The 14,119-nt window shown below is 44.6% G+C and overlaps 2 protein-coding genes across 2 annotated transcripts in view; one reads left to right on the top strand and one right to left on the bottom strand.

Annotated features, from left to right (window-relative positions):
- Positions 1-12,012, bottom strand: part of LOC146986482 (uncharacterized) — a gene marked incomplete at its 5' end in the record, with an annotated part of 532,005 nt that extends 519,993 nt beyond the window's left edge. The window contains 3 exons of the mRNA XM_085780485.1: positions 5,570-5,743; positions 9,495-9,668; positions 9,974-12,012. Of these exons, the coding sequence (XP_085636611.1) occupies positions 5,570-5,743; positions 9,495-9,668; positions 9,974-12,012 (2,387 nt within the window). The remainder of the gene's footprint in view (positions 1-5,569; positions 5,744-9,494; positions 9,669-9,973) is intronic.
- The window catches only part of grm8b (glutamate receptor, metabotropic 8b), a 589,884-nt gene that overhangs the window by 387,360 nt on the left and 188,405 nt on the right, over positions 1-14,119 (top strand). The window lies entirely within an intron of this gene.

Raw genomic sequence — 14,119 nt, 5'->3', positions numbered from 1 at the left:
ATTATCATGTGTAACGAGTGGGCGTGTCACTGGTGGCCAATCACATTATCAGCATTATTTTCATCTCTCTCTCTGATTGGTTCAGGACGGCTACTTGCTACAGTGGACCTGATGTGTTCAGAGGAGAAAGAGGAGGAGGAGGAGGAGGAGGAGAAGGAGGAGGAGGAGTTTCTAATCTTGAGTAAAGCTTGACAGTGATTTTAAACTGGACCAACAGATCAACTCTGTTGTCAAAACCAGTTTTTGAGTCCTGGTCCTGGTTCTGGTCCTGGTTCTGGTCCTGGTCTTTGTCCTGGTCCTGGTCCTGGTTCCTGGTTCTGGTTCCTGGTCCTGGTCCTGGTCCTGGTCCTGGTTCCTAATTCAGGTCCTGGTTCTGGTTCTGGTCCTGGTTTTGATTCTGGTTCAGGTTCAGGTCCATAGGTGAAGCAGCAGCAGCAACGAGCATCAGGCTGAGCAGCAGAAACAGGATGGAAGGTCTGGGGTCGACTGATGCCTCATTCATGTTCAGGGGTTCAGTCGCCACTCGGCTAAAGGTGCAGTTCACGTATTACAGAACGGTCTCTGACCTGGAGGAGTTTTGCTGCGTTCATAACAACTCGGAGGTCGGGATTCCCAACTCGGAAATGTCCGACTTCCGACATCATTGCGTTCACGCTGCAGGAACTCGGAAGAAAAGAAACATGGATACCTGAAGGAAGTTTGGCGTATTATTGTGGCTCATCGCTGAATACGAAAAATAAATGCAGCAGTAAATGATGTTTATTTTGGAGGAGAGGAGACGCCGCAGATGAGTGCACATATAATGTTACAGCCTCGATAACAGTTTAACGTTATTTCCAGACTGCAATTTCACACCATACAACAATCACAGCTTAATATAAACGTATTTCATATAGGCTACTGCAATAATACACAAAAATATGCATTAAAACCTCAACAAATAACTTAAAATGTCTAAATTCTAACCGTTTAAGACGAGGGCCGCCATGTTTTGATGTTTGTTCATGTTGCTGCTGTTGATCTGTATGTGGCTGATTTGATGCTTCTGCTTTTATGGAGGTGAAGTATTTGATGAATTAAAGGGAAAGTTAAAGGTCAAAGGTCTCTCTTCTCTCCTCCCCCTCTCGCTTCCTCCCTCCCCCCTTCTCTCTCCCTCTCTCCCCTTCCCTCCTCCACTCTCTCTCCTTTCTCTTTCTCTTCCTCCCTCCCTCTAAGTCTCTCCCTGTCTCCCCCTCTCTCCACGCTCCCTTTCTCCCCCTTCTCTCTCTCTCTCCTCCCGCACTTCCTCTATCCTCTCCCTCTTTCTCTCTGCCCCCTCCCCCTAAGTCTCTCCCCCTCCCTCCCTCTTCTCTCCCTCTTTCTCTCTGCCCCCTCCCCCTAAGTCTCTCCCCTTCCTCCCTCTTCTCTCCCCCTCTCTCCCCATCCCTCCCCCTCTCTCTCTCCTCTTCCTTTTTCTCTCTGCCCTTCCTTCCCTCCTCCCCCTCTCTTCTCTCTCCCCCTCTATCTTCCTCCCTCCCTCCCCCCTCTCTCTTCCCCCCCTTCTCTCTCTCTCTCCTCACCTCTCTTCCTCTCTCCTCCCTCCCTCCCTCTCTCTCTCCCCCTCTTTCCTCTCTCTCTCCTCTCCTCCCCCTTCCCTCACTCTCTCTATCCTCTTTCTCTCTGTCCCCTCCCTCCCTCTTCTCTCTCCATCTCTCCCCATCCCTCCCCCTCTCTCTCCTCTTCCTCTTTCTCTCTGCCCTTCCTTCCCTCCCTCCCTCCCGCTCTCTTCTCTCTCCCCCTCTATCTTCCTCCCTCCCTCTAGGTCTCTCCCTGTCTCCCCCTCTCTCTTCCCCCCTTCTCTCTCTCTCTCTCTCTCTCTCCTCACCCCTCTTCCTCTCTCTCCTCCCTCCCTCTCTCTCTCTCTCCCTCCTCTTTCCTCTCTCTCCTCTTCTCCCCCTCCACCACTCTCTCTATCCTCTTCCTCTCTGCCCCCTCTAAGTGTCTCTCTCTCTCTCCTCCCCCCTCTCTTCTCTCTCTATCCTCTCCTTCTTTCTCTCTGCCTCCATCCCTCTGTCTCTCCTTTTCTCCCCTCTCTCTTCCCCTCCCTCTCTCTACGCTCTCTCCCCCCCCCCTCCTCTTTCTCTCCTCTCCCTCTTCCTCTCTTCTCTCTTCTCTCTCCTTCCTTTACTGTAGTGAAGTTGTATATTGATGATGTTTTATTGTCCAATCACGTCCCATCGTTTGTAGCTCATTAACAGCGTCACATGTAAACGACACTAATAACCATTAAACATTAATTATCTAGATCTAATAACTCTGAGACCAGATTGACACAGTGAAGTCAGTGATGTGTAAAAAGCTGCTGTAACTCTGATCGACCACCAGGTGTCGCTGTGTTCACATGTCTGAAGCTTCGTCAGGTTTTGTGAATGAGTTTGTGTCCTGGTTTAATAACTCATGACTCTTCAGGCTGCGTTCAAGGAAACCGGTTTTTCTCAGACTCCAGTGAAGTGGATCTTCTCCTCCGTCTGTTTCAGTGCACGTTGGTGACGGTGAGGACGACTCACGTCACGTTCAGGTGAGTCAGGTGATCTGACGCTGCTCGTCTCCTGACGACGGATCAGACCGAGGCTTCATGTGTGTGTGTGTGTGTGTGTTCTTGTTCCTCCTGCTCCTCTTCCTCCTCCTCTTCCTCCTCCTCACCTTCCTCCTGCTCCTCCTCTTCCTCCTCCTCCTCCTCCCACTCCTCCTCCTCTTCCTCCTCCTCCTGCTCCTCTTCCTCCTCCTCCTCTTCTTCCTCCTCTTCCTCTTCACCCTCCTCCTCCTCCTGCTCCTCTTCCTCCTCCTCACCTTCCTCCTGCTCCTCCTCTTCCTCCTCCTCTTCCTCCTCCTCACCTTCCTCCTGCTCCTCCTCTTCCTCCTCCTACTCTTCTTCCTCTTCCTCCTGTCAGAAGTGAATGTCTTATAAATAAAATACAACCACACGACTGCACACATGACATACACATCATATGAAAATGTTTCAGGTATTAAAATACACTTTTAAATGCAACACGGAGGTTAAAATAATGTCAAGTTAAGTTTTTACACGTCTGTGAACGAGGAAGAGAAAGGTTCCGACCGGAAACTTTTTCTTTTTTTTTTTTCCAATGAGCTTTATTGAAAACATTGTACATACAAAGGGATGTACAGAGAACAGGGTTGTAGCTACATACAATCAAACATGAAACATCAGACAGGTGCTCCAATATGTATCAATAAACATAAATAATAAATAAATCAAAATAAAATCAGGTTGTTTTAAGCAATATTAGAAAACATAAAATCATGGAAAAAATAACATATGGTAGGGTAGCCTATAGAAGAAAAGGAAAAAAAGGGAAATAGAATAAAGCTTTATTCTACTTCTTTATTCTTTGAAAAATCTCTCATAAATATCTATGGATGTGATGCTTTGTTTAGTGTCAATTAGTGTAAGGGATTTCATGTACTCTTTGAACTCATGCAAGAAACTTCTGAAGTTGGGTGAGGTTTTGGAGTGTTTACATTTATGTATGTGAAATTTGCCATACAAAATGAATACGTTTATAATAAAGGTGATGTCCTTTTCTTCCGACCGGAAACAGAATAATAATAAACAGTGACATCATTTCCGTTTCACGTGTGAATTTTTTTTATTTATTTTTTGTTCAAAACTTTGTTTCACATTACAAAAACAGTTTTTCATAATAAAATGCAATCTATAAAGCATATCTATATTATACGCCAGGGGGAATTTACAAGTTTACAAAAAAATGTTCAACTTTTCACACATATTGAAAGTCTTAATCACTTTCTGGTTGCTTGAAAATTTGATGGAGGTTATGTATTGCTTGAGCTCACTGGTAAAATAAGGTTTTTTTTTTTTTAAGATTAACTTACATTTCTGAATATGAAATTTTGCCATTAAAATAATAAGGTTGATAATAAAAGTTATGTTGGCTTTTTCCTTGTTTTTTTTTTCAGGTCAGGGAGCCCAAACAGTAGTACATTCCTCCAAAACAAAATAAAATCACCATCAACATTGATAGCAACAAAATTACAAATATCACTCAATAGTTTTTCACGTGTGATTAAAAAACTAAACCTGACAGTTCTTGCGTTTATTCATAATCTCTTGTTCGACAACAAATTCACTGTAAAACCATGAAAAAAACATCCTTTTATTGTAATTTGCAAAAATAAACACTTTCATTTTGAAATGTAACTGAGCCTGACACCTAAATAATATTTATCTTTTCATGTTGTTGTTGTTGTTGTTGTTTTAGCTGCTCTGCAATGATATTCTGATGTTTTATGACTACATGTTGAGTCTTGAAAGAGCAAATATTGAAAAAAGAAAAAGAAAAAAACGTACAGGAAATTATGTACATATGTGTGTTAAGTTATAAAATAAAGGCTAGGGTTTCTTTTGCAAATCATACTTATCAATAATACTGAATAGTTTAATTAAATGGCATCTTTCTGTTTAATAAGACTGAGGGCGAAATGAAGAAATTTGTTATGAAACATATATTTTGGTCTTTTGCTGTGTTTTGTTGTGCACGACAAGTGGATGTGGCAGTAGGCTACTAACAGTAACACAGTAAAAATACTTACAATAAAAGTAGTTTCTGTAGCCAGTATCAGAGTAAAAGTACTTCTTACCAGGTATCACAGTGAATACTATAATATAGGAGCAGAGTAAAAGTTTCTATAATGACAGTATCACAGTAAAAGTATTTAGTTAGGAGTTAGTGGAGTAAAAGTACTTCCTGTACTTGAGTGACAGGTGAAGCTCATTGTTCCTGTTTGACTCAACACCTTTACCTGTGACTGGATCACTGATGATTGACACATTGAAGCTGCTGCAGCGTTTTCTGAGTCTGTGATGTCATAGATGATGTCATACGTGATGATGTCACATCCTGACAGGTTCACCTGCTGCACTTTACACTTTATTTCACTCCCACAGTCTCATCAGCTGTGGAAACAGATACAGATCAGACTCACCGCAGAGTCTCCAGTCGAAAGTCTGGACTCTTCACAAGATCATGAAGCTGCTGCAGAGATGAAGAGCTCAGGATGTTGTAGTAGCTCAGGTAGATAAAGTTTCCTCCTCTCAGGTCCAGGTGTCTCAGGTGGGAGGGGTTGGACTTCAGAGCTGAGACCAGAGAAGAACAGCTGATGTCTGACAACATGCAGTTCACCAATCTGAATTAAGAATAAAAGAAGAAGATGAAATGAAGACACACACACACACACACACGCACGCACGCACGCACGCACGCACACACACACACACACACACACACACACACACACACACACACACACACAGCTGCAGTGATCAGATCATTGATTATTGATCAGACTGAGTGAAATGAGCTGAAAGTGAAGAGTCATTGTCAGTGTGAGAGAAGAACAAGTGGAAACATGAGACAACAACTATTTCAAACGTCCTTCATTCATGACATCAAAGTCAATGATTCAAGTTCTGAGTGAAGATCAATCAGGTTCAGTTGTGGATCAAAGATCTAAGATCTACAACAGTAACAGTCAGTGAACTGACCTCAGAGTCTCCAGTCTACAGTCTGGACTCTCCAGAAAACCACTCAGATGCTTCACTCCTGAATCCTGCAGCTCGTTGAGACTCAGGTCCAGTTCTCTCAGGTGGGAGGGGTTGGACTTCAGAGCTGAGACCAGAGAAGAACAGCTGATCTCTGACAAACTGCAGCCCCACAATCTGAATAAAGAATAAAAGCAGTGAGTTGAGGACAAAGCTCCTTGTTGACAGCGTTCAGTGTCTCTTCATCTGTTCAGAGCTGAAGAAGCTTCAGAAAGAACAAGTTTAGAAAATCAAAGTCCAACAGCTGAAGCAACAGGAAGCAGGTTAAACAGTCACATAGAGAGAAAACAGCTCATTAATATTCATGAGAAGCTGCTGCTGCTTCAACACAGACGCAGTGACTCCGCCTCTTCACCTGTCAGCTCCACCTGTGGCTCCATCCAGACAAACTCATGTTGTGCAGCCACATTGATCAGAGATTTACTGACCACGCTCAAGACAACACACATGTGAGGCTGAACTCTGTTACCATGACAACTAACGTGTAGAAAAACACATGTTGAATGAAGCTCAGAAACAGAGAAACATGAAACACACCTGCTTATTATGGGATGTTGGCTTTGAATGTTCACTATAAACATCACAGAGCCTCAGGAAAGAGGTGGAGCCAGCAGCTATTGATTATAGATCAGTTATTGTCTGATACATCACATGTGTTTCTGTAGTGGAGGTGAAACATGAAGAGAAACAGAGACTGGACTAAAAACCAGTGAGGTGCAGTCAGGGCTTTGATTTATTCACTTCATCTAAAGTTGGATTCTTTTGGACTTTCAGATAACTTTACTACAAGTTCAATGTGTCAGAATGTGGTGATTTTCATGGTCTAATAAAAGCCAGTAAACAGAGCTAGCTTCTGTCCAGGCAGCAGCTGCACAAACCACTCAGCCATGTGTAGTATTACAGAGCAAAGGCCCAGAGCTGCTCTGCCTCTTCTGTCAGTACGGTGTGTATGTGGCTGTTTGCACATGTGCAGTAAGTTCCCACAGAGAGTTCACATGGAGGTGAAGAGGCACAACGCTACGCTGCCTCTTAACTTAACTGCACCATGTCTGAGCTGCACTTCTGTTCACGTTGCCTTGGTGAATGGTCAACACACAGACGTGTCCCCTGGCAGGGTTGCCAACTTTTGGTCCTGGGCTGGAGTGAGATTCAGTGAGCTGTCCATAATAATAATAATAATAGTAGTAGTAGTAATGCTTAATGTAGTTTTTCTCTCTGTCACACACACAAATACACACACACCATACCTGCAAACTGAGTAGAGGTGGAATAAGTGGTAAGTGGCAAATTAAACCCCTAGGGGGGTCTGGGGGCACCCTCCTGAAAATAAATTGTGATTTTAACATGTAAACTAAGCAGTCTGGTGTACTCTGAGAAGAAAATAAGGGAAAAAACAACATTTGCTTCAGATAAGAGAGGGAAAATGCAGATCTGTGGTTCCTATCATTGTATGGCTGGAGTTGTATAGAGTTGTATCTCTCTCCTCTGCTCTCTGGCCTGAGCTGCCGGGAGCGTGCCTATGTTCCCTCTGGACTCTCTCTACCTATCTGGACTTTATCTATCTGGCCCGTCTAGCCTCTACCGGGTCTTTTTACTAAACTTAACCAACTCCTTTCTTCATAGCCTAAACCCAACCAATGGTGGGACCAAAGGGCTGAGGGAACATAGGGATGACCCCTTAATAACAGCTGATGTCAGGACGGCATGGGTTGTTGGGAAAAGGTGTTGCACATGTTGAAGACTTGGATCTGTGTGAACCATTGTGCATGAATGTGTTTGTTGTGAGGTTGTTGTGTGATGAGCTGTCTGAGGTGCCGACCCCCCACAGCCCTGGTCTTGGTCTGTGAGCGCCTGCCTACCCTGTCCTACAGCCTCAGTGTGGATCAGTAGAATATCAGCCTCATGTCTGCAGCTCAGTATCAACACAACTTTCACATCACATTCATCTGAGCACAGAAATAAAACAGAGTCTGACCTCAGAGTCTCCAGTCTACAGTCTGGACTCTCCAGAAAACCACTCAGATGCTTCACTCCTGAATCCTGCAGCTTGTTGTTTCTGCTCAGGTCCAGTTCTCTCAGGTGGGAGGGGTTGGACTTCAGAGCTGAGCCCAGAGAAGAACAGCTGATCTCTGACAACCTGCAGCTGTCCAATCTGAATAAAGAATAAAAGAAGAAGATGAAATGATTGATGATTGATCAGATGTGTCCTGATCAATGATCAGTGTGTAAATGAGTAGAGGGACTTTGTCCTTGTGTTGTTGTGGATCATCATCATGTGGCCTTCTACACACATCATCCACATGTCAGCACAGATTCATCAGCTGCTGCTGACCTCAGATCAGTCTGTCAATATACAATCAATATCTGATCAATACCTGTTGGACTAAACACTGACTACAACTCTCTGATTCAGGACTGAACTGGATCAAAGACACACACACACACACACACACACACACACACACACAGAGGATGATAAACTGTGTGTGTGGTTAGCGGTTGCATGACTTCAGATTTTTTAAAGTCGACTCTAATGTTATGAAAGTCGAGTCGACGTCAACTAGTCGCTGATGACGTCGTTCATATTTTCCTGTCATAACTAAAATCACAGGAGGAGGGAAACGCTTTGCAACAATCTGTATCCACTGACTGGTTGATAGAAATCAGTACAGAACAGCAGGTAAATAAACAACCAGTTGTAAATCAGTTGTTTTTAAGTGAAAAGAAAATACTGTCGCTACTGTGTGTTAGGGAGGAAAACGACAGAAGCAAAGGTCTGTAAGCCAATCACCATCACAGTCCTGCTCAGTCACAGTTTTTGTTTTTCGATTCTGGTTGATTGGTTGTTATTGTTTGTTGTTGTTGTTTTTTTGCGCTGCCTTCACAACTTTCTTTTCATCAACGACCTGTGGAACACTTGCGTGCCGATCCGTGGAGAGCGATCAAGGATCAACACTGATCTGTTTCCAGTGCTCGTTCCCAAAAGGCAAAGGTAGAAGCTGTACACAACCTAGAAAGTCAAAGCGTTGTTTTGATGGGCTTGTGTGGTTTTTTTTTTTGTCTTTTTGTTTTGTTTTGTTTTTTCTCTGTCTTATGAATATGTCTGCTATGTACTGTTGATAATAATAATAATAATTATTAATCTAATGTTATCCCCGGGAAAAGGGTGGGGTCAAGGGGAATGGATAAATGGAATTGTAATGAAATAAAACAAAATAAAAAATTGATAAAAAAACAAAAAAAAAACACTGATCTGTTGCTCCACTACTCCCTCCCTCATGATCATCCACATCCTCAACTAGAATAAAATGAATAACCAAGTTTATCAAGGCCGTGCATCAGCAACAGAAGACAATTTAAATCAATTAGGGTGACGGATTAGTTTCATTCAGCCACTCAGCTGTTGTTTCAAGCAGTTAGCAAGTTTTAACCTACTGACACTTAGACACTTTTACACACACACACACACACACACACACACACACACACACACACACACACACACACACAGGCCGGCCTCAGATCTACATCACATCTGCTCAGCTTCAGCTACAGTGGCTGATCCAGCTGTTCTGTTAGCAGCTTCATCTGAGAGCCAGCTCACCATCATCATCTTCATCATCATCATCATCATCATCATCATCATCATCATCATCATCATCATCATCATCATCATCATCATCATCATCATCATCATCATCATCATCATCATCACCACCACCACACTGACCTCTGAGTGACCTCTGACCCTTCACCTTCTACCAGCTGCAGTAACATGGAGTCACAATCAGTCGCTGCTTCAAACTGAACTTCACACATTTGAACTGAACACAGACAAAAGTCCAACAGGTCCAGTCAGTGAACTCACCTCAGAGTCTCCAGTCGACAGTTTGGACTCTCCAGTCCAGCACACACAACCTTCACTGATGAACCACTCAGGTCGTTGTCACTCAGGTCCAGTTGTGTCAGGTGGGAGGGGTTGGACTTCAGAGCTGAGGCCACGACTTCACAGTGACTCTCTGAGAGTTTACAACCAACAAGTCTGTGAAGAGAGAAAATATCAAATGTGTCAGAATCAAATCAGATGAAAGCTGCAGTAAAAACACAGTTGATGCATCTGATGATGTGATGAACATCTGAGCGTCAGCTCATCTTCTCTGACTGAGTTGATCCTCATCACTCTGACAGGATGGACGGGACCCTCAAGCAAAGCCTGCTCACTCTATATTATCCCTGACATAATGTTTTCAAAGTCAAACTAAGAATAATGAAAAGAAAAATTGTGTTTATCTGAACTACTGATCTAAACTGCTAATCAATAATTATATTGATCATTTCTGGACTCACCGAGCCTTCCTGCAGTTCCTCACAGCTGGGATCAGTCTCAGTCGTCCCTCCTGTATTGTGTTGTACTTGCTCAGGTCCAACTCGTCCAGAACCTGCTCTGACATCTGCAGCATGTAGCCCAGAGCTGAACACTGGATCTCAGAGAGTTTCTCCTGTGATCTGTTCTCTGACTTGAGGAACTGTTGGATCTGCTGATGAACTGACTGGTCCTTCATCTCCGTCAGACAGTGGAAGATGTTGATGCTTCTGTCAGGAGAGATTTCAGGAGTCTTCATCTCCTTCAGGTTGTTGATGGTTCTCTGGATGGTTCCTGGACTGTTGTATCTCTGACCCAGCAGACCTCCTAACAGCCTCTGGTTGGACTCCAGAGAGAGGCCATGAAGGAAGCGAACAAACAGGTCCAGGTGACCATTTCTACTGCAGAGGGATTTCTGCATGGCTCCCTGCAGGAAGACATCCAGGGTTAGAGGACTGTTATTGATCTGTGGAGGACTGCTTGCATTGAATCCAAAAATATTCTGAACCTTCTTTTTTGGTTTCTCTCTCTGTTTGTAGTTTTCTTCTTTTTCTTCTTTGCTGCCGCTGCTACTGCCGCCACCGTCTTTTTCTGCTAAGGACAAGTCACTGAAATAATGTTCCTTGACTTGTTCTCTCAGGAACTTCTTGAGGACCTGTGTGTTTCTGTTGGTGAAACAGTGGAACATGTAGACTGCAGCCAGAAACTCCTGAACACTCAGATGAACAAAGCAGTAGACTGTTTTCTGGAAGATCACACTCTCTCTTTTGAAGATCTCAGTACAGAGTCCTGAGTTCACCAAGGCCTCTGTGACATCCAGACCACACTGCTCCAGGTCTTCTTGGTAGAACATGATGTTTCCTTTCTCCAGCTGTTCAAACGCCAGCCTCCCCAGCTTCAGAAGAACTTCCCTGTCGGCCTCCGTCAGCTCCTGTGGACTCGTCTCATGTCCTTCACCGTACTTGTTCTTCTTCCTCTTGGTCTGGACCAGCAGGAAGTGTGAGAACAGGTCAGTCGTGGTCTTGGGCAGCTCTCCTCTCTGGTCTGTGGTCAACATGTGCTCCAGAACTGTAGCACTGATCCAGCAGAAGACTGGGACTTGACACATGATGTGGAGGGTCCTGGACGTCTTGATGTGTGAGATGATTCTTCTGGACAGATCTTCATCACTGGACCTCCTCCTGAAGTACTCCTCCATCTGGGCGTCAGTGAAGCCTCGGACCTCTGTTACCCTGTCAACACATGTAGGAGGGATCTGATTGGCTGCTGCAGGTCTGGAGGTGATCCAGACCAGAGCCGAGGGAAGCAGATTCCCCTGGATGAGGTTTGTCAGCAGCACATTGACTGATGACGTCTGTGTGACATCAGACACAACCTCCCTGTTGTTGAAGTCCAGTGACAGTCGGCTTTCATCCAGGCCGTCAAAGATGAAGAGAAGTTTACAGACAGCCAGCTGCTCTGCTGTGACCTTCTGTAATGTTGGATGGAAAACATGGAGCAGCCTGAGAAGACTCAACCGCTGATCTCTGATCAGGTTCAGCTCCCTGAACGAAAGCAGAACCAGCAGACTGACATCTTGGTTCTCCAAGCCCTCGGCCCAGTCCAGAGTGAACTTCTGCACCGAAAAGGTTTTTCCAACGCCAGCGACGCCGTTGGTCAGAACCACTCTGATGGGTCTCTGTTGGACAGGTGAGACCGTAGAGACGTCCTCTCTCTGTTGGACAGGTGAGACCGTAGAGACGTCCTCTCTCTGTTGGACAGGTAAGTCTTTAAAGATGTCGTTGCACTTGATTGGAGTGTCTTGGAGGGTCTTCTTCTTGGACGTTGTCTCCAGCTGTCTCACCTCATGTTGGGTATTAACCTCTTCACTCTGTCCCTCTGTGATGTAGAGCTCAGTGTAGATCCTGTTGAGGAGGGTTACACTTCCTGTTCCACTTCCTGTTCCCTCAGTTCCTTCAGTCACTCGTTCACATCTGCTCCTCAGACTGATCTTATGTTGATCTAAAACCTCCTGCAGACCACGATCTGCTGAGAGAGAAGAGACAGAGTCAGACTGAAGACAGAGAGTCTGACAATCTGATCAGATTATTTTCATCAGCTACAGAAAAACTACAGACAACAAAGAGAAGGTTTGAATCATCATCTTAAATGTCAGTGCTGTGTGATGGAACAATGACTCTGGAGAAAACAACAGGTCCTGGTTTCACAAATGACCACATCAGCAGACAGATGTTCAGTCTCACTTTGTACACAGCTGCTCTGATTGGCTGTCTGCAGCTCACCTCTGGTTCTGGGTCTTTTTCCACACTGGGGACAGGAGGGGGGTCCTGAAGAACCAGACTGGTCCCGGTCTGAGGTGAAGCACTGTCTGCAGAACCAGTGTCCACAGCTGGTGGAGACTGGATCCTTCAGGACGTCCTGACAGAGACCACAGCAGGACAGCTGCTGGTCCACAGAGACACCACTCCTCTTCCTCCTGTCAAGACATTTCTGGATCAACAACATGTCACAGCTCCACATCTGAGCTCTGATTGGTTAACCTCCTCAAGGGGGCGGGGCTTCAGTAACCAGAGGAGCAGAGAGAGAAAGCAGAGGAAGACGAGTGTAGAGAGACGAGCTGAATGAAGACCTGGTCCTGAACTGGTCTGGTTTCTGTCTCTGTTTCTCTGTTGACCTTAAATCTGGACTCTAAAACAAACTCCCTGTTAGTTTGAGTCTCTTCAGTTCTGCGTCGTCTCGTCTGGTTTTTACTCCAAATGTGTGAAATGATTGAGAAGCTGTTGGTGGTGTTTTCCTCTTTCAGACACTGATCATGTGTTTGATGTTGGTTCTGGACTGAGTCCTATCAGCTCTTTAACTAACACATGAGTCTAATGACTGAATCATCTTCAGCTCAGTTTACAGTAGAAACCGTCTCTTACCGTGACTCTGAAGGTCCAGGTCCAGTTCCAGGTCCAGGTCTGAAGTTTAGAGGAAAATCTTTGGACCAGTCACTCCTCATGGACAGACAGATGGATCCTGGAGACTCTGCTCTCAGTCTGTGGTTCTGACCTCTGCAAACACAAACATGTTTTTATTCACTGGACACAGACAAAACAGGAAGTAATTTCCTCATTTCCTCTCCACACTTCAGGTTTTTATCAGGTCTCTTACTGTGAGTCTGGAGGTTCATGTTTGGACCGGTCACTCTCCAGAGACTTTGACCTGTCCTCCTGTTCCTCCACATTAACACTCATCTTCAGGACTTCAGTCAGTCTGAGAGGGAAACCAGTAACACACACACACACACACACACACACACACACACACACACACACACACACACACACAGAGAGAGAGAGAGAATCAAGACACACCTAAATCCACCGAGGACAAACTATAACCACGGCCTTGTTTGATCCAGTCATTGACCTCCACCACTCATAGGACTTTGACATTAAATCCATGTTCATCCAGTCACCGTGACCTTTGACCTTTGATGTTTGTTCTGAGTTTGAAGAAGTTGTGTGGAGGTGAATCTGAGACAATGTGCTGACGTATGTACGGACTACGTCTGACTCTTCTTCCCTCCACAGTCCACACAGACAAACTGACTCTCACACTCTGACACAACAACAACAATAATAATAATAATAATAATAATAATAATAATAATAACCACAATAATGTTGTGTTGACACTCACTCGTCTCAGACTTCAGTTTCTCTCCTTCTGCTCCGTTCACTCTAACATGGCGTCTGAACATTTTTACTTTCACTTACTCCCTCTGCTCTGTGTTTACAGGAAATCCCACAAGTTCATTGTTACAGAGGGAGTGGAAGTCTCTTTCTACAGTAGAGTGGCGCCACCTGCTGGGTAACTCCTGGTATTACACCTGTATGGACAGGTGAACTCCGACACCATGAATAAACAGTGAGCTGAGATCCAACTGTGGTAGAAGAGCTGCTGAGAGATTTAAAGACACTCCACTACAAGTTACAGCTCAGTCTGTTGAGGAACTGATTTTCTTTTATATCAGGCAAACGTTTCAGAAATCACAACACAACAAGTATAAAACCACAACCTGCAAAACCATTAAATAACAACAAGTGGCTGCAGGTCCAAGAATGTAACAGAGAGTCTGAGGCCAA

The sequence above is a fragment of the Trachurus japonicus genome, chromosome 6 (assembly GCF_045865225.1).
Source record: "Trachurus japonicus isolate A0001 chromosome 6, Traja_1.0".
In the NCBI taxonomy this organism is placed as follows: domain Eukaryota; kingdom Metazoa; phylum Chordata; class Actinopteri; order Carangiformes; family Carangidae; genus Trachurus; species Trachurus japonicus.
Note: the sequence above shows the minus strand (reverse complement) of the source record. Positions and strands in the feature narration are given on the sequence as shown.